This window comes from Chenopodium quinoa, unplaced genomic scaffold (assembly GCF_001683475.1).
Source record: "Chenopodium quinoa cultivar QQ74 unplaced genomic scaffold, ASM168347v1, whole genome shotgun sequence".
Taxonomy (NCBI): Eukaryota; Viridiplantae; Streptophyta; class Magnoliopsida; order Caryophyllales; family Amaranthaceae; genus Chenopodium; species Chenopodium quinoa.
In genome coordinates, this window is record NW_018745395.1 from 133922 (window position 1) to 155619 (window position 21698).

Here is a 21698-nt window from a genome sequence, read left to right on the forward strand (position 1 = left end):
CATTAATACATGAAAGTTAATGCGTAGAGTTTTTCAATAATTAATGCAATGATATGATTTGGCGACAACACATCATACGCCAAATGGCAAAATTGTTGACACATGGCAAAACATCATGTCTTGCCATGAGTTTTAATATATATGTTGATTGATTACATCAAGTTTTCATTAAATTATAATGTTGGAATTTTTAATTTTTTTTTTTTTTTTTGACAACAACAAAATCCTAAATTAAACATAAACTAAATTACACATTAAAACATTAGGGGTAGAACCATATAACAACTTTCTATTCGGAAACCAAATAATTTCGGTGGGGTAGGACGCTTTTCTTTTTTAACCACTCATCCTGCAAAACAAAGAGTTAGTAAAGACAGAGGAAGGTAAGCTTCTTGGCGAATGACTCTTCCTTCTAGCTCTGGAACGACGGGATGAAGCCAATATCATCAAATTTTGAGAATATGATACGTTGAGGAAAGCAGGAGACTTCGATGGGGCACAGACAGGAGCAACCGGAAGGGGCACAGACAAACTTTCACATGATGACACTTGATCAACCACACCTATGGTCAACTTTTCTTGTGCCAATTTTGGAGTTTTTTCACACCTATCATGCCCTTTCACAGGGGGGTGACTAATCTCCATTGGTGTTAAAACTTCTTGAGTTTTAACACAGTCTGTCTTTTTTGGAGTATCCAATACTCGGATGCTAATGAAACCCATCTTGGAGGAGCAATAGTAGTGTAGTGTTCGTCCCTTAGAAATCGCTCCATACATTGTTGGAGTAAGATGCAAATAGGAATCAATACATTTTCGGTTACAAAACCGATAACTTGACCCTGTAAGATTTGGGTTTTTTGTTTCTGAAGTTGACTTCAGATCAGAATTGTTATCAATAATGTTGGGCCTTTGATCTTGATCGACAATGTTGATTTTACCCTCTTCCGAATTCAAAGATTTGCCAACAACATCCTCTTTCTTTTTGGTGACATCTTGTACACCAATACACCTAGGAACACAACCACCTCCACCACCATCTCCTTCCCTTCTTTTCCCTTTTTTCCCTAACTTTCTCTTTTCTTCTTCCTTCCCAAAAGTAGCGTAATCTCTAAACATTTCATCGTCTCTTGTAACTGCTAGTGCCTCATTAACAAAATTCGGAGACCAACCCAATAAAGATGTCACCTCCTTGAGTTTATGTTGAAACTCTTTGTTATTGGGATCAATCCTAATCGCTTGTGCAAGATCCATGAAAGCTAAGTCGGGTTTATTGAGCTCTACAGCTTCCACCGCCCTTCTAAAATAAGCTTTCACATTAGTAGTATCATAACACAAAACTGCAGAACACAACTGACCCACCTTGTCAAAGTTTTTCTCTTTGACATAATAAGTACCTAAGTTAAGATTAAGAGACACAGCAAGGCTCGAAAAAACTGACTTATCTTCATCATTATAGACCATAACAAAAGATAAGATCTTGAGTGCAAGAGAGTATTTTGCAAGCGCTAATCCCATATTACCCTCTTTGTAAAAAGTGTTACCTTCATCTTTCAAACCCCTAACAAAGTTCAGAATACCAAAGGGATTCTCCAACTTCCCAACTAGCAGCTCTAAATTATGAGAAGAGATATCATCCTCTTCAACATGAGCAATACACAAAATCCCCCTAAGTTCTTCAAAGTTATCCATAAAAAATTATGAATAATAACAACTAAACACACCAAAAGCAAATAGAAATTAAAAACCAAACTATTACACATAAATCAAACATGCTTCTCCATAACATAAATAAGCCATACCAAAAGAAACCATTTTGACGAGAATACTTTGGCACAAGAACGAGAGACCCCCAACACATGCGCCGCCGCCGCTGCACCTATACCACCTGGAGTATCCGTAGTTATATGCCAATTCACTAGTTCTTTGATGCGAGAATGGTCTGAGATTGTAAGACCATAAAATCCCCAAAAGTCGAAAAACCAAACCCTAACCCTAACTTTTCTAAAGGAAAATTCGAGCAATTGAGTAAGCTAAGCAAAGCGCTGCTCCTAATTAGCCTCGAGGCCGTCAAGAATTGCTCGCCGACGACTTTAATTGAGCTAACGTTGCTCTGGCCGCCGCCGGCAGGGGAAAGCTTGAAGTAGTTCTCTGCTTTTAGAGAGAAGGGAGAGCGTCTTTTAGAGAGAGTGAGTTCACCACACGAAGTATATTATATATGTTGGAATTTTTGGTAGTGAATTAAAATCAAGTTTCTATAAGGAATTTTAATTATCCATTAAATGGGATTAAAGTATGGTGTTTTAAACATAATTTCGGCTTATTTTAATTAAATTATGAGGGGGTTTAATAATGGTATATATTGCTGGAAATTTGTGTAGAGAGGATTTTAATACTCTTCAATGATTTTAAATTGTAGGAGACTTCGAAGTTAGTGTTTTCTATTAGTCGTGGCGATTTTAAGATCGTATACAAGGTACGTTCACGTACTTAACATGATTTTATTGATGTAGTAGCATGCTAAATGTGTTTAATTGATTACAAGTAGTATCATGCTAGATTTGGAATGGAAATTATGATTTAGTTGTTATTGGTGATTGAATTATGAAGCATGATTTATTTGTGATGGATTAATGGATGGAAAATTATAGTTTGGAATATTGTTTATGAACCATACTTTTATTTATGGCATGTTAGAGAGCATGTTTAATTAAACTAAATGTTTAATTTGGCTTGGAATATTAAAAGGGAATTTTATTATGGTTCATATAATTTTTATTAATTCTTTAAGTATGGGAAAGGAGCTATGTAAGTGTCTAAGTACACGAGGAATAAATTGTGTTGGTGCCTTAGTGCACTTAAGGTGTTTTTAACACCGAGGGATAGGATTTGTGGCGCTTTATGCGTTTAAGATGTCATTGACATCGAGGTAGATTTAAAAAAGGTTCAACATTAAATATTATGTGGTCACTAATTATTCAAGAATTAAATTGGTATGTTTGATTGTTTGAATAATTATTGTTGATTGAATGATTATGGTTTAAGAGTCATCACCAAGTTTAATAATATGTAAATAACGTAAAGTGAATGAGATTACACACCAAAACTCTTGGAACGTATATACCTTGAGTATGAACATATGGGGGGAGTTATGGGGTTTTATATTCAACCATAACTTAAACTGGAGTACAAAACGTTGTACATTCCTTTTATTATTATATTGCACAGGAATTCCGCCACTTACGAGTGGTTATTGATGCTGGCACGGTTAGCTCCCGTGTCAGTAACCTCAATTTATTGGGGGAGGTTGGTTAGAAAACCCATTCGATGTGTAATCAACGCTAAATAAATTATGTAGTTGTTTAGTTGAGAAGTTTTGTTGAATGTTTTACGCTTGAAAAACAGGTGCAACAAGGTAAGTTGTGTGTTGATAGGTAATTGCATGTTAGTGTGTTAATTACGCTTATGTACTCAGCTTTGCTGATTTTGTGTTTTGTGTGTTTGTTGGCCTTGTCTTTATCTTGGCCCTATGATGACCCATTTTTAATGGAGAGTAGTGGAAACAAGTAGAGAGAAGCTTTTCAGGTGATGAAGCATATTCATGAATGGACATGAGTGAAGAGTGAATCATGCTAGTTTCCATAATTATCACTACTACAAAATTGGCCAAAGAGACCCGTCCAAATTAGCCAAAGAGACTGCCTTAGAGGCGGTCTCTTTGGCTAAGAGACTGCCTCTATGGAGGCGGTCTAAAGTTTCAAAAATTAAGACATGTTATCATAGAAAAGCAGTCTCTTTGGGTGGTTCAATTATTAAAATTATAGAAGTAGAAGAGACCTTTTTTGTCAGAAAAGCGGTCTCTCATTTTAAAAATTAAGACCTGTGAACTTACAAAAGTAGTCTCTTTCGTGAGTTAAAGAGAGACAGGTTATGTTAGATAAGCGGTTTCTTGCTACTTTCTATTTAAAAAAAAAACTAAATTACGAAAACAAATAAATAATTTATCTAGCTACAATTTCAATTAATTTTGTTCACACTACTACAAAAATGAGAATACAGAACGCCTAAAACATGCAATATAGAACGCCTCAGAGGCGTTCTTCTGGGGGGTGCCCTATAAAGTCTACAGAACGCCTCTTAGAGGCGTTCTATATTTCACACAATACAGAACGCCTCAAGATAGGCGCTTCGTATTTTAGGTACAAATAAATAAAAAAACAAAGAAAAGAGAGCGCCTAACTCCAAATAGGCGCTCTATAGTTGTATACAAAGAGAGCACCTATCTACAGATAGGCGATCTCTTTTCCTTTTATTTTTTTCAAAAAAAAAATTATTATTATTATTATCAATAAAATTATTTTATTGATAATAATAAAAATGATTAATACGTCATCAATAAAATACCATTACAATAAAATTTTATTCATCTAAAAAATGTATTTCAATTACATTACAAGTTCTCCAATACAAGTAATTAATTTCGTATACTGCTAAACAACAATTGCAAGTTCATAGAAGAAATCAATGCAGATATTGTCGACCATTGCGGTGGTTCAACAAATTTTAACTCTAATATCTGTAAAACATGAAAAAGACAAACTTGCATATTAAAAACAAATCACGCACTGCATCAAAAGGTCGAAAAGAAAATAATTTAGTTACAAAGCAATTACGAAGTATAGATTATAATACTAACAATGTGCTAACAAGTAACAATGCACGCACTGCCCCCACACCCAAATATTAACAAAAAAAAATTTAAAAAAAGAAATTAACACAAATAGTTATCTCAAAAATCAGCAAAAGTAAAATCAGATCTAAGCAATCACAAAAACAACAAATTAATTATACTAAGAACACTAGAAAACATGCATATATTCAACTCAACATAATCAAACTAATCAACAAAAATCAATTAATTTTCTTTCATTGTTTCTTTGATCGAAGCAAGACATAAACGAAAAATTAAACTCCAGAAGTAGATAGGAAAAAAAAAAATTGATACTCAGTTCATCTTCAAATCTTCGGCACATATCGAAGGCACTTTGAATTAAAAATAAAAGCAAGACAAATTAAATTTATATCTTAACCTTGACAAGTTGAATGCTCGGATCGACGGGGGTGGACGTTCATAGCTAAACAGTGGCTAGTGACTCGGTGGTTGACGGTCGTGGCTCAACGGTGGGTGGGGATTTGAGGAGAGAGAAAGAGAGGAAAAGGGGGAAGAGGAGAGAGAAAGAGAAGAAGATGATCTGATGATTTTGATCTAAAAAGAAATAGAAATGGAGAGAGAGGGGGCGGCTAAAAGGAGTACTTCGTATTTTTTAGGGTTAGGTACTTAGGTGGGTTGTGGGTAGGTTCAATTGGGTTTTAAAAAAAAAATACTTATAGAACTGTCAACCAAAAAAGGCGATCTATATAGTGTAGTGTAAAATTTGGATACACTATATAGAGCGACTAACTTAGATAGGCGATCTATATGTTTCAACCTACAAAACGCTTATCTTACATAGGTGCTCTGTATAATTCTAGAGATCGCCTATCCAACTTGACAGTTATGTATTGAGTGTTACTTATTCCCTATTTTGTGGTAGTGTCAAAAAAATAAATACATAATACATATGAAGTATAACATTTACATATTAGATAATTTATAGTATGTATTAGATAATTTATCTAGCTACTATAATCTATTAATCTGTAATCATATTAAAAGAAAATTAACACTAAAAATGAACTATCATCCACTTTTTTCATTGGAGTGTTTCATCTTCATCTATCATCATCCTTTGTCATCTTCATATCATCATCTCCACTAGACAGTAGCTCATAGATAACCTATAATAAGAGCGAACAATAATAAGATTAGATTTACATTAAACACAAGTAATAAAAATTAAAGATTTATCGTTAATAGAAGTTTACGGAGTTAAAAAAATCCAAATTCATAATACTAACAATGTACATATAAATAATGAAATTAAAAAGAAATAACAGAAAAAAAAATATATAATAAAGCAAAAAAAACAAAAACTACCCAGTTTGTATAATCACATATTACATCAAAATTTACAGTCGAAATAAAATACAAAAAAAAACAAAAAAAGAAACAAGTTTAAACGGCGGTAAGATCTAAAACAAAATTCAGAAAATTAAAATGAAAATTGTTTTTTGAAATCAGAATAAAAACACAAAAATAAAAATTGAAGAATTAAAATCGAAAATGGTTGTAAAATAAAGAGAAATATAAGAGAGATTGATAGAGAATATATCTGTGTATTTCTATTCCATATAATGAGGTATATATAAATACAATATATTAGGGTTTGAATGGATAAGAATATAAACCCTAGATCTAGATTATTCTGGAATGATACAAAGGAGGATTTCATAACACTCCCCCTTGGATGTCCATTATCAAAGATTGTGCCTCATTAAAACCTTACTACGAAAAACCCTGTGGGATAAAAACATAGTGAAGGAAAAAGAGTACATCATTCTTCGTAATACGCTCGAGATGCTGCCTCATTAAAAACCTTACCAGGAAAACCCAAATTGGGACAAAACCATGGTCAAGGGAAAAAGAGTGCAGCGCGTATTTTCTCCCCCTGATGAATACATAACTTGAGATCTTCTAGTGTCGCAACAATGAATCCAATATGTTGGATATCTTCTAATAAGTTGGTAAAATATCACTTGTTGATCTTCGACTCTCCTAAGCTGAAGTTGCATCTTCAATTCTTCAAGTCTTCACGTGAACATGTGAAATGTCTTCATTTCACCATATATGTGTTTATCTCTAATATCACCATTCCAAATCTCTATTTAATAGTTGATTAAAAAGGTTAAACGCATGCGGTTATGACTTCTTCTGGAAGTCGTTAATAATAAATATTGGTGATCATTATTTGATTTAACATTCATTAATAATAATTTGATGACAAAACTTGATATTATTAATGTCATTCTTCAATCTCATATGAATTATAATATAACATATGTAATTATGTACGCTAATCATGGTTCTTCTAGACCATGAGAAAGCATTCTCGCGCATAAGTATTCCATTGATATTATTTAGATGTTTCATGATTGACCGGATAGCTCTCTTGTAAATACAAATAGTAAATCTTACTAACTCTCATATGCTCAAACTTCAGGTTGAGATGTCAATAATGTAGTCACATAGACTTTTCAAGAGTTTGATAATAATTGCAATATTCAAGACATAAAAATTTGTAGGGTTGAGCATTTAATACGTCGTATATAAGTTCTTCAGGAACTTCTTTTACATGATTCATAACATGTTATTAAATAAGTGTCATCAATAATTTCATTACAATTATAATCCCATTGGAATATAAATATCTCTTTCTAATTTTTCATCAAAGTTGTAAATATGTCTTACTATACTTTGAATGAACATTCACATACACCACAGCCATTGTAAGAAATTAATCCATGTAATATGAGATATATAAAACACGATAACATATAAACAAATTATACAATGAGTAATGCATCTAACTTCCTACATATGCAATAAACAATTAACCTATGACTCACATGCACATGAATATAAGACTCAAAATGATGCAAGACACTGTACAATGTGGATTTAAAAATCCATATTTCATTGGACTTCGGGTCCATGATAAACTTATGATCATTATCATTATGTCGACATCAAAATGTACATATATTTCAGATCCCTTATTTATTAGTCCATTCCATTATACATATGCATATTATTCATCGGTTCTATTATGTACCGGTATCATAAAATTCCTTTAACTTACATTCCGCATGCTATTTTACTATGATATCTGAATACACTTCTCATTTGTACCATCATAATTTTTCTTACATCATAGGCCATCTATTATAATAATTCAGATATATATATATATATACCACTTTTAGGGTATTTCATACACTATGGTATTTATATACTATTACACTATTAGTATCAACTGCACTATCTTGCCAAATATCATATCTATTAAACATATCTTTATTTTGGAACCGATCATATATAACCTACACTTCAGGTGTAGTGATTCAAGTACAATTGGCAAGATTTTATCTCAATGTATACACATAATTAATATGGCCAAAATGTATCTTCAACGCTATGCAACATGAGTCATAACTGAATACAAATTAAATCATAAATGTGCAACATATCTTGATAATATATATACAAAAGTTGGCATATATATAACTTTTCAAACTACCATTATAGGGATAATATATATTCTTTATTTATTTATTTATTTATTTTGATTTTCCCAACTTTTGCTATTTCTTCTCCCCCTAAGTTGGTAATATATCTCTTTTATAGGGGCATCTAATTCTATACCAACTTAGTATATAAATTAGCATTAAAATTCATTTCATTGGGAGGATCACAATCAAAATTTATCTCTTCTAGAGAACAATTTCGATGAAGAATCATTTATTCATTAACTTTATATTTCATGTGTATTTATTATTAAATTTTCAATAATATTTTCTCTTCTGGAGATCAATGTCAATGAGGAGACATATGTTGTGCAGTTGTACATTTTTCTTTCTTCTCCAATTTAATATGTGCTGACATATAATAGCCCCAATCAAAAGAATTGTTATACAAGCATAAATCACTTGCTCGTAATTCTAGTAGGTGATGATCTTCTGGATCGTTGAAGACTTAAATAGTGTATTTGGTGAGCTTCTGATCACTTGATAGTTGACAATAATATATAAGTTATTTTGATGAACTTCTGGTCAGCCATTACTCTTTTTTCAGGCACTACTCTTTTATTTAAAAAAATCAAAACATATTAAATCTTGAAATTTTCATCAATACAAATTATTATAACTCACAATCCAAATATAACTCAATCTCAATATTACGTCTTGCCATTCAATTCATCTTATATATTTAACATTAAGAAAGCGTCAGCACATTATCAAATGAAACTTCAGGTTTCCATAACGGGTAATTATTAAACCCGGATGGCCTAATATAATTATCACATCCAATCACTTCTCTAAATTTGAACTCTGGTCAGTTTTCAACACTAGTGATCACTTTATTAAACTTAATATATGCATGGCCATGAATGTGATGTGATTTTAGAACACCAACATGTGTTTCTTTATACAATTGGCAAGACAATCAATTAATATTTTATCCAATAATTACTCATACTCTACTGGAGTTTAAACTATAAACTTGATACATGTTAATCTTGTTGGATATTTCATACTCTTCTGGAGTCTTTTATATAATCATGAAACATATGAACTTTACTAAAAGTGATTTCTTCTAGAAATGTAATGATATTTACCACTTCCTCATATTTGTCATTGTCAATAGTGACTCCTTTCCTTTTCAAAGATACTTAATTATCTTTAGAACCTATTGATTTATCACGCTTCAGGCATGCTATAGGTTTATCAACAATTAATGTTGTACTCTTAGGACATCCATTTTAAATTAGATCATTTACAACTAGTATATGATAAATGTCATTTGTTTATATCCATCTTCAGGATGGTACCATTTCAAAATATTTAATGAACATGTGGTCACTTTTATTAAATAAATCGTTGATATTTAAGTTATTGTATGTATCAAACTAACCATCAATATATTTTATTATTTATATGCAAGGGTTACATACAATCTCCCCCTAATCCTTGCATATGGGGGTATGGAATGAATCAATCCAACAACCTTTAAAATCCTTGCAACTTTTAAGCCATAAATTCTTTTGGCAATGTCATGTATCAAGTAACATGTTCTTTTTAGGAAAAACATGCTTATATAAAATTATACTTATAGAACACTTATCATGTTTCTCATGCCCAATTACATTCATCTTAAAAAAAAAACCTCTTATATTTATGGGCATAATAAAACGTTGATTATGTATAGTTTCTCACAATGTCATGTTTAATTACTTGAACTCATAACACACTTTTTGTTATATATTTAATTAATTAAGGAACTTCAAGTCCATATGTACGAGAATATATACCAATCCATCTACATTTTTCAGAAAGAGAAGGTAAAAATAAGACATGACATAATCAGTTCGAGCTTTAATCAAAACATACCTTATTCGATCCACTCAACTATACTAGCCAAATTAAAATTAATATTTGGAAACATAAGTAAACATGACATTGTGTTTATAGAATCACGTTAGTATGTAGTGGATATCTAAGCAATATGCTTTAGCTTTGTAGATCATGCACATTTCTTTGTATTATCCTTAAGGGTTTTGAGTCATTTATATGTTCAAGCTAGTGTGAATAATATTTATAAATATAAGGAACTTCAGGTCCGCAAATCATATTCAATTTACATTCATTCCAATAATCTAACTTCAAGTAGGTACATAATACTATAATTGAATGAGAAGGTAAAAATATGAAAACCTACTACTTCACGCTTTAATAAAAACATACCTGAAACGATTGAATCAACTATACTGTCTGATCAATTATATCAATATATTGCCTGATAAAGCTTAATTAGAAAATAGAAACAAGCACATAAGCAACCAAAATTAACACGTTCACGTTAGTGGAAAACCACATGTTTCATATCATACTTGAAATATAAAAACATAATTCAATACATAAATTATAAATAGTTTCACATGTACCTTAGGCTTACTTCGTACAATTTACAAACATTCAAGGCATTATACATAGGATTTCACAAACAAATTATATGGGTAAATAATTGCTAAATCAAACCGTTCATAATTTGCTATCAAGCATAGAAAAATAACCAAACTCATTTACGGATAGGAAAAGTAATACCAAAATCTAGCAAATATATGTAATACAATTTCATGAAAACCATACGTTCATAAAATTAACCCCAACTATTCCCAAATTGCTCATTGAACTCCAGGAATAATAAAAATACAAAAATTTGGGAAACAATATAAACATATTATGTAAAGGTTTAAAATTAACAATGACAGGATAGTTGAGAATGAACTTTCTTCGTATCAAAACCTTCCCCACTATAAAAACCAGCCTTATCGTCAACTTCATATTGTCAACGTCATCTACTAGCCTGTAACTCATGAAAACGTCAATGAAAAGAAAATAAAGTATAGCAATTATTTAAGATAAACAAACCAATGCAACCGAAAAATAATACGAGAGTTCTTTGTAATTAAATAAAGCGGAACTACCATTAACATTCCAAAATATTAATACCGTGAGACTACTTGTACTAGTCCCAAATTAATTAATGAGGATTGAGAATGATATGACATTCTTGAAACGTGTGATTTCATTATTAAATGATCAAAACCCATGATGAAGATTAATCTCCTTGTAATTTCTTCCCAAGATGCGACACAACAAGATAATAATGAGCATAATTTAGCACATTCAGTATACAAAGAATTAATCATTAACCTAAGAAATCAACAATAAAATATACATATTGATTAGAGCTTTGGTGCTGATAACGTGTTATAAAATAGAGAGAAATATAAGAGAGATTGATAGAGAATATATCTGTGTATTTCTATTCCATATAATGGGGTATATATAAATACAATATATTAGGGTTTGAATGGATAAGAATATAAACCCTAGATCAAGATTGTTCTGGAATGATACAAAGGAGGATAATGGATATCCACAAATATTTCATAACAAAAATGAAGATTATAAAATCTAAAAACGAAAATGAAAGATAGATCTAAAGACTTATTTTAAAGTTGTCAAAATTGAAAACCAAAAGCAAACAAGAAAATAGATCTCCATTTTCCTTACTTCTTTCAACCAATTTTTATCTTCCTTCGTCGAGAATCTCAAGTCCACATGATGGGCACCTAATTTTATTTTAAAAAATGCAAAAAAAAATTAAAATGATTATAATATAATTCGAATGTATCTCTAATCTCGAATCTAGATTAATATATCTTAAATCAAAATTTAATAAAAACAATATTAGAAGAACATAAAATGAAAAAGAAAAAAAAAAACAAAAACGCAAACTTAGCAAAAAATTAATCAGATCCCTAAGATAAAATAGCTAAGATCTAAAAAAACATGCCAGAAATTTAACATTGAGTATGTTATAAATGACTTTTAAACCCAAATTTAAAACACTCCTATGAATGGATGCTCGAATGGAGATGATGAAACCCACAATTTGCTTCAAAGGAGAAGAGAAAAATGCTAAAACTGCTTCATTGGAGAACTTTAAGAGGACACTTCTAAAATCGCAACCTCTCCTTAGATGTTTTAGATTGTGAGAGGAGTAAATGGGAAATGGAGAAAGTGAGGAGGTAAGCGAAAGAAGCAAATGAGAAGAGAGAGAAAGTGAAGAGTCGGAAGTGAGGAGCTGAGGTAGGCGAAAGGGGTAAATGAGAAGAGAGAGAAAATGAAGAGGCGGTGAGTTAGAGAATTAGGGTTTTGATGGTTTAGGAAAGAATGTAGAGAGATCGGTTAACTAACTAAACAGGTCTCTCCAAATTTTTAAAATAAAATAAATAAAAAATTAAATTCGCAAGAGACCTGTTATCTACACCACCGGTCTCAAATTGTTTTTATTATTAAAAGGAATATTAAAAGAAAATCACACAGACCCGTTATCTTAAATAACCGGTCTCTCGAGTTTTTTGACCACGTAAAGAAATTAAATTGGAGACCTGTTATCAGTTATAAATGGTCTCTTGGACCAAAGAGACCCGTTATGTAGATAACAGGTCTTTTATGTTAGGTCTCTTTGGCCAATTTTGTAGTAGTGTATATGATGTGTTTAATGTTTTATTTAAATATTTATGATATTATTATGCATGACTAACACAAAAGTTTTGAAGTTGGTTTGGTTTTAATAAGGGCCTATAATGGTTCCAAGTTGTAGGTTGATTTTATTTTACTTCGTTTGACTTTGGTTTGATTTTATCAAAGTTATGTTTGTTGATTAGATATCTAAGTTGGTATATACTCCGTATATATTATTTCAAAAAAAAAAGTTGGTAAATATATTCTCTGAGGGCGCCCCCATTCATCTTGTGGAATAAGAGTAAATTCGAGGAACAGTAAGCTAACCACGTAAGAGCTGAGCTGTATTATCTTGGTTTCAATGTGGCATGAAGACTTAGATTTCAGTACATGTGGTTTGACGCAAAATATAACACCGTTTCTGATGCAAAGTGGTTGGCAGCAGTGTTTGAGTAATAAATGTTTGACCTTTAGCACATGGTAAGTAGTTGGAGTTCTTGTTTGTTCGATACAATTAGTCCAAAGCGAAACAATAGCGAAGAAGAATGGCGATTTTCAGTGAGGCGTCAAGTGTATCAGCTTGAATCTTGTTCGTGAACATATCTCAACCTGGTACGTTTGATTATCAGTTGTTGTATAATTTCGCATGTATTTGGGAGATGAAAAGCATGTTGCGTTTGTTTAGAATTATATGTGGACGTTGCGACATGTATTTTGATTACTGTGCTGGTTTAACTTGTAGATCTGTAGTGAATTGATTTCTCATTCATAATAAGATTATGTAAATCGAATTTTATTGAGTTTAGCTTAACTTATAACGTAGTATAGTTTGGAATTGTTCAGTATATGAAGATGTAAATGATTTAGGCGTTAATCATATAATTAGTATGAAGTGGTTATATTAGTTTGGGGTATTAATTCAGAATTGTCTATGTATTATTGTTTTAGATTCAAAAAATTTAGCCAACCTTACTGATACCATGTTTTAGATAATACGATGATCGTTGATCATTGTATTGATTTGCCAAGAGTATAAATATACAAAGGTTTCGAGATAAACTCGGCAACTGTCAAGCTACAAATTAGGCTATGATTAGGCTAGCTACAAATTAGGCTATGACTAAGCTAAGAGATATACACTTGCTATATTAACTATATACAAAGTCAACGAATATAATTGGATATATTCTAACAATTTTAGGCTAGGAATCTCTTTGCTATGTAACTGTTGGATAAATGGGGAAATGAACAATAATTTATTACTACTAATGTATATCTAATAAGTTGATTAGCAAATGAAAATAATTCATTAGAAGTCGTAAGAAAATATATAATATTCTAAATGTATTTGTATATAGACAAAATCACAGTAAATAGATATTGTAAATCCTATATCGTTTTGTGAGATATTGCATGTATGTATCAAGATCTCATGAGAAGTGTTTAATATGGATTTGCGTGATGAGTGTGTGTGCAACTCTGTAGGTATAAGTTTATTGTAATGGATAGTGGTGTCCAATCTCCGCTTATTAGGTCTGGTAATGAAAATGGAGTGTGTGATATGGGCAGCGGGGTTAGAGGATGTGATATTGGGAATCATTAGGCGCCTGCAAATAACATTGATCGCTATACATCTAGTGTTAGTGTGATTGTTCCATCTGCTGGTGAAGGTGGAGATTTTACTCCTTCCCCTTGCATTAATGATGAAAGTATTGATTTGAGATCACCTATAGGGAGTTTTGAGACATCAAAAACAGTGGTGGGAAGTAACCAGAATAGTATTGTCATAGTGGAAGAACCTAAAGTAGGGATGGTCTTTACATCATGGCAAGATGTTGAAGCATTTTACAAAGAATATGGGGAGCAAAAAGGTTTTGGTGTGAGTAGGGTTCAGGGTGTGTTATCGAAAGGCGAGAGGAGGCATAGAATATTTACAACATGGCGGTGTGAGTGTTATGGTAAGCCTGATATGAGGGCGCAAAGGGAGGCCAAAAAGAGGGCAAAGGCTATGGGTGTATGTGGTTCAGGTGGAGTTGTTGGTGGAGTGGAGTTTGAGGATGAGCTTAGTTGCAGTAAAAGGAGGTCTAAGAAGTGTGACTGTAAAGCAAAGGTTTATGCTAGCTTGAATCGGCAGGGGCAATGGGAAATTAAGGGCGTTGAGTTGGAACATACAAATCACACACCTAAACCTAGTGATGCAAAGCTTGTGAAAGAATATCGAATGAAAAACTTTAATTCCAGGGCTAGAAAGAGGTTAGAGAATTATTTTAACTTGGGTGTACCTGTGTCTCAAATTCATGGGTGTTTTAGAACGGAGATGGGAGGCTCGGACCCTTTGTCTTACACTGTCAAAGACCTTCAACATGAGGTATACAGAATCAGGAGATTAAAGATGGAGGGGGGTGATTCTGCAGCAATGATGACATATTTTCAGGAGATGCAAGCTGCTAATCACGACTTTTTTCACTCTCAACGGTTGGATGCGGAGGGAAGGCTGAAAGACGTGTTGTGGGTGGATGCTCGTAGCAGGGCTTCATATGAGGAGTTTGGAGATGTCTTATGTTTTGATGCAACCTATCTGACAAATCCATACGACCTTCCATTTGTTAATTTTGTGGGGGTAAATCACCACGGGCAGTCGATATTGCTAGGATCTGCTCTTGTATCCCATGAAGATTGTGACACGTACCGGTGGGTGTTTCAACAATGGTTACATTGTATGAACAATACCCCGCCCAAAGCTATACTCACTGATCAGGCTGCTTCCATGAGGAAGCCACTGGAAGAGGTGATGCCAACTTCCCGACATCGGTGGTGCATATGGCACATAATGCGAAAGATTTCAGAAAAACTGGGCAAATGTGAAAGGTTAGAAGGAAATTAATTATTTTTTTATATTCACCAAAGTTAACATGTTGCGTTTGATATAATGAATAACACTGATGTATGTCTGATAGGTACCAATACCTGAAAGTTGAGATGAAGAAAGTTGTATATGAGAGTTTTACAGTAATGGAGTTTGAGAACAAATGGAATGCATTCATTGTTGAGTACAAGTTGCAAAACAATGATTGGCTATGCGATTTGTATTTGGAACGTCATATGTGGGTACCTGCTTTCATGATAAACTACTTTTGGGCGGGTATGAAGACAACACAGAGGGTGGAAAGTATAAACAGTTTCTTTGATGGCTTCCTTACGCGCAACACAAAGCTGTGTGAATTTCCACAAAAGTATGCAGCAGCCATGGATAAACGAGTTGGAGATGAGACGGATGCTGATGCAAAATGCTCGAAGTACATTCGAAGACTCGTAAGTGGTTTCACTGTGGAAGATGTGTTTCAGAAGATATATACTGACACCAAGTTCCAAAAGGTGCAAAATTAATGTACACGTCTGATGTATAGCTACCCACGAGAAGAGATACAAGTGTCTGATTCACTTATTCAGTATTTGATTGAAGACCGTGTTTGGGTTGTGCCTGAGGGTAAAAGTGAGGGTGTTATCACAGACAGGAAAAGGTTTTATTCCGCCACCTTCAACACGGAAACAAAATTCGTATATTGTGATTATCGGAAATTTGAGACTAGTGGCATTATTTGCAGGCACATCATTAGGATTCTAGAACATAACCAGGTTGTTGACATCCCCCAACAATATATTCTGAATAGGTGGAGGAAAGATATACTAAGGAAGCACACATGTGTGAAGGTTTCTTACTATGACCCTAATAAGACTTTGGTGGGGAAAAGATATAATACACTAATGAATGCGTTTGAGCCAATATGTGAGGAGGCTGCCATGGTGAACGACGAGGCAGTTGCAATGGTGCTTGAGTCTCTTGAGAAACTTAAGTCAGAAGTTGGTCAATGCAACAAGCGAAAGTTAGAGCAAACAGTCCCGTTAATGTACCCGGAAGAGAATGTTCCACCTTGTCAACCAACTTCGGATGACTTTGGTACAACAACTACGTTGCCGCAACCAATTGATATGGGTGTTAAAGATCCCTTGCCCAAGAAAAGGGGAAGGAGGAGGCCCAAAGGTTCTCGCAACAAGGGACTAGCAGAGATTGGATATAAGAAGCCACGACAGAAGAAGGTTGTCCAGGTAATATAATTGTCTAATACATATATTAAACTAAAAATTAAAATAAAAAAAAATAAATTAACGTTACTAATGGAGTTCTTCTAATCACTCCCAAGATAACCCTTATTCGGATAACGCCGACACCCATAGGGGAGATGAAGCTGTGTCCTCTAACAAGCCTAAGAAGATGAGAGTATGTTCGTTACACATTCCATTACAAGTATATTCCCCATCGCAATTATCTCCATGACGCAAGTATCTTCTTTAAATGGTGTTTTTTACAGGTTAGGCGAAATTTCCCTCCTCAACAAACAGTCGCAGAGGCTAATCAAATGGAATTTGTTGCCGAAGATGATATACTTTTAACTGGCACATCTACCAGCTTTTCAGAATACTTGTAGGACTCAACGGATAGGAAATCAATGGATAGGGGACATTCTATGTGAATGCCTTTAATCCATTATTAATTAAAACAAATCTCTACTTGAGTTGTGTGTATGGTATTATAATTATGGATACGAACACCTAACAATTAGTATTCCGGTATGTTATGTGGTCTCTTGTTAGTAACTTGAGAAGAACAATTGCAGTTGATTGTCCAATGCTTGGAATGAAAGTCCTATTGAAATGTAAGGACTGATGGGGGGTATAATTTGTTGTATCAACGACGGTGATAATGTGTGTTTGTAGGATCAACTTATAATTTAATGTTAAGTTTAAAAATATATAATTAAGTGGGGTTACAATTGTTAAATTGATACAGGTGTAGATGTCTTATAGTATAAATATTAATTTGTCTCAAAATACCCTAGAATCATGTCCATATTATGGCCCACAATACATGGGGATAGTGGTGCCCAATTCATTTAACATAGTATGTATGTTACCATGGATTTCCAATGGCCTATATTATATAAGTGTAAAGGCCCATGCTATCATAGTATTTAAGTAATATGAATATAAATTGGGCGAAAAGACTCAAAGTTAGTAGATAGTAAAAGTGGGGCCATGTTAACATAGTATGTAAGTAATATGAATATAAATTGGGCTAAAAGATTCAAAGATAGTTGTAGGGAATAAATTCAAGCATTAACCCCTAGCTTGAACCCCATTGTGATCATACACTAAAGTACGGTGGCGTCCAAAAGGGAAGAAGATAGAGTAAAAGAGTCGCCAACAAGTTTTAGGAACTTGTAAACCGTTCACAGGGTGAAGGTTACACCCCTTAACGATCCAAGAGATCGTCAACTCCATAAGGTCTAGAACCAAATAAGGGTTCGGGGATGAAGGTACAAATCCAACCTAAAAGAGATTGAACCTGCCCTAATAATAGGCCTCTACTTTATTCTGATCGTATTCATGTGCGCTTTTTAATTAACATGCAATCAATAGGATTAACCCTAAACCTGTTTATCTATGTTGGTTGAATATAATGCACAAATAAACTATTATTGGCGATCACTTGAAATTATAATCAAATTAACCCTAACAAGATTATATTATTAAATATCTTATTAAGCGTGATTACAAGTACCAAATTCCCTTTAAACATGCATAAAGGCGTGATCAAGCAATAAAAATAAAAATCATCAAGCAACATAATAAATATCATGACAATAAAAATCATCAAAATAATAATAATCATATAATAATATTCATAATCATCATAAATTATAACAATTATAATCATAATCATGTTCATGTCAATATTAAAGCATAATAATAATAGCAAGATCCTAGGCATGATACTAACAAGATTAATAACAAACCCTAGCATTTCACTAAGCAATAAAAATCAAATCTTTAGCCCTAACATGATACTAACAATCATAAATATTAGGAAGAGAATAGAAAGCATCATACTTTTAATCATACTTAATATTAAAGTTACCCTAGACATGATACTAGGAATATCATAATAACAATTTAAACATGATTTCTACATCATAACACCAATAAATCAATTAAAGTACTTACTTTGATGCTTCTTACCTCTTTCTAATAACAAAATACACGCGTTAGTAACTTCAAGGAAAATAATAAAGCGTAACAATTAAATTAAATAATTGGAAGAGAGATTTGGGACCAAACCCTCAGAAATTAAACCTTTCACGTCTAGGGCGAAGACAACTTGGAATATGGCTAGGTATTTCTAGATCTAATGAATGCAGAATTTTGTATGTAAAAAGCAAGTTTAGAAAAAAGAGAGATGAATGAATGAATGAATTGATTAGGGAAATCTTAAGGAGAATTAGCGAATGATTAAAGAGAATGAAAGAGAATTGAAAACTGATTGTTGATGAGAATTGGTGAATGAAAATGGAGTTTTTAATACGTTATTTATAGAGAAATCAGCCAAAAAGATAAAATATCAAAACAGAGCACTTGGCGCACGCAAAACGAGATTGGCCCACCTAAAACAGAGCTGGCGCCAGCACCAGCTAATTGGCGCCAGGCGCCAATGGCTAGCACCAGGCACAAATGGCTGGCGCCAGGCGCCAGGCCTGGTTCTAGGCGCCAATGCTTGGAGACAGGCCTGGTTCTAGGCGCCAGGCCTGGTTCCAGGCGCCAATGCCTGGAGTCAGGCGCCAGGCCTGTTTTTGACGCGTTTTCGAAAATCAGATAAGTTTTGCCGTTCAGGAGGATAAAATCGTATCTTTTCCTCGAAAATGCTTTTTGATTTTAATTAAAACTCTGAAAAGTCAACAAAAGTCAATTTATAAATGCTAATTGAATTAGGAATGAAAAGAACCTTCTAGAAGAATCTAGAAGACTAAAACCATTCCTAATTGCATTAGGAATGATAAATCACATTAGGCCCTCCCCTAGATCATTGGGCCGCATATAAAGCTCAAACCGGGCCCAGTTTAGTAAATTGGCCATAACTTCCTCAATATTCATCGGAATTGGGCTTATAATATATCGTTGGAAAGCTCTTGTCAAGCCCCATCCAACTACACTACTATTGGACCCATATCATGGACCAACCAAACTGGATTGGCTGTTTTCTTAAAATAAGTTTTCAAAAACAGATAGAAAAGAAAAGAAATTAAAACTATCCGCAACACTAGTCTTTCCACACTTTCGCTTCATTCGATTATGATTCGACGCGAAAGGTACTCATCACTGGGTTTGGTTTTGGGGAGACACAAATGGGTGTCTACAGAAGCCCCCACTTTGACTGAGTTTTGAGAAACGCAAGTTTCGAAAACAAAAGTCAAAGTATCGATAGGGACGGAGAATGATTCAGAACGTTCTGCGATCCTAAATCACTCTTGTAATGCCGATACCTGCAAAACTAGCATTAGTTAAACAGATAAAAGAGTTAAGAAACGCGTATCTTACACCGTCGAGCACACGTCTCTGAAAGTAACCGATTGTTGTTTTGATGACTTCCTACAAGCTAGAGAATGTCATCCCGCTTAAAAACCGCTACGCCTATAACTGCTTCCAATATAGAAAATTGCTTCGCCTGAAATGACCCTCCTCCGCTATGATAATATTCCACATCCAAGGGAATACCATCGAAGATTGCTTCTCTTGAAACAATCCTCAGTTGTTTGTGACAACTCTCCATAATCTAGGGAACGCCACCTTGCTGTTTCGATGTTCACTCGTCTCTGAACAAAGAGCTTCTTTTTGATATGTTCACGCGCCTCTAAACAAAGAGCTTCTTTTTGATATGATCTTCTGAATGATGTGTCCACGCGTCTCTGAACGAAGAGCTTGATAATAGGATGCCCACGCGTCTCTGAGCGAAAGAGCTTGAAAATAGGAGATCTTTGATGATATGTCCACACGTCTCCGGATCAAAGAGCTTTGATGAAGATGTTCACGCGTCTCTGAACAAAAGAGCTTGAATAATATGCCCACGCGTCTCTGGAGCAAAGAGCTTTGATGGAGATGTTCAAGCGTCTCTGAACAAAAGAGCTTGAATAATATGCCCACGCGTCTCTGGATCAAAGAGCTTTGATGAAGATGTTCACGCGTCTCTGAACAAAAGAGCTTGAATAATATGCCCACGCGTCTCTGGAGCAAAGAGCTTTGATGGAGATGTTCACGCGTCTCTGAACAAAAGAGCTTGAATAATATGCCCACGCGTCTCTAGAGCAAAGAGCTTTGATAATATGTCCACGCATCTCTGAACAATAGAGCTTTGATAGAAATGTTCACGTGTCTCTGAACAATAGAGCTTCGGTACTTGAACGTTTGTTGCGATAATATTCTGAAGAAAAATTTCCGAAGACCAACGTTTGTCGATCTTAAAAGCTCGCCTGAACTTTGCTTCCGCTGAAACCAGTATGTCGGTGTTTCCGTGATGAGCCAATTCTTAGGCGCTTTAAGCTAAGTGAGACGATCTTTCATCAGGTCAACCACTTATTACGATTGTAATTAAACTGACTACTTAATCATGTCAAATTGCTTATAGGGGCTAACTGACGTACCAAGGAACCTGAAATTGCTATATGAGGTCGAAATCACCTTTCTGTGAGGCTTCGATCTCTGTCGCTACTGAAAAGATCTTTGGCGTCAAGAATTGACTCTGTCGCCGAACGCTGTGATAGGGTCTTCCCTATTTTGCTGCACCTGTATTTATTTTGACTATAGAACTTTGCCAATCTCTTTAATTATCTTAGGTTTGACCTAAGGTTTAGCATTGCTTGACTCATTGACTTGACACGACTCAAAGTATAAACTTGACTCGCTGTGATTGACTGACTCGAGGTTGACTCGACTCAAAATGAAATGACACATGTGACTCATGACCCGTGTGTGCATAGTGTTGATTGTGCGACTCAAAAATGCAAAAAAGCAAAAATTTTCCGTCATTTTTGTGGAGGGTACCGAATTTCTCCCGAAAA

General features: G+C 33.9%; 2 protein-coding genes across 2 annotated transcripts; both read left to right on the plus strand.

The window, feature by feature from the left end:
• The first annotated feature begins 14251 nt into the window (after positions 1-14251).
• On the plus strand, positions 14252-16137 carry LOC110712970 (protein FAR-RED IMPAIRED RESPONSE 1-like). The gene is made up of 3 exons (XM_021891429.1): positions 14252-14333; positions 14421-15618; positions 15708-16137. Exons 1-3 carry the CDS (start codon positions 14252-14254, stop codon positions 16135-16137), a joined length of 1710 nt encoding a protein of 569 aa, XP_021747121.1.
• Positions 16138-16149: 12 nt separating this feature from the next.
• On the plus strand, positions 16150-17237 carry LOC110712971 (protein FAR1-RELATED SEQUENCE 6-like). Its single transcript, XM_021891430.1, has 2 exons — positions 16150-16857; positions 17121-17237. Exons 1-2 carry the CDS (start codon positions 16150-16152, stop codon positions 17235-17237), a joined length of 825 nt encoding a protein of 274 aa, XP_021747122.1.
• Positions 17238-21698: the final 4461 nt, after the last annotated feature.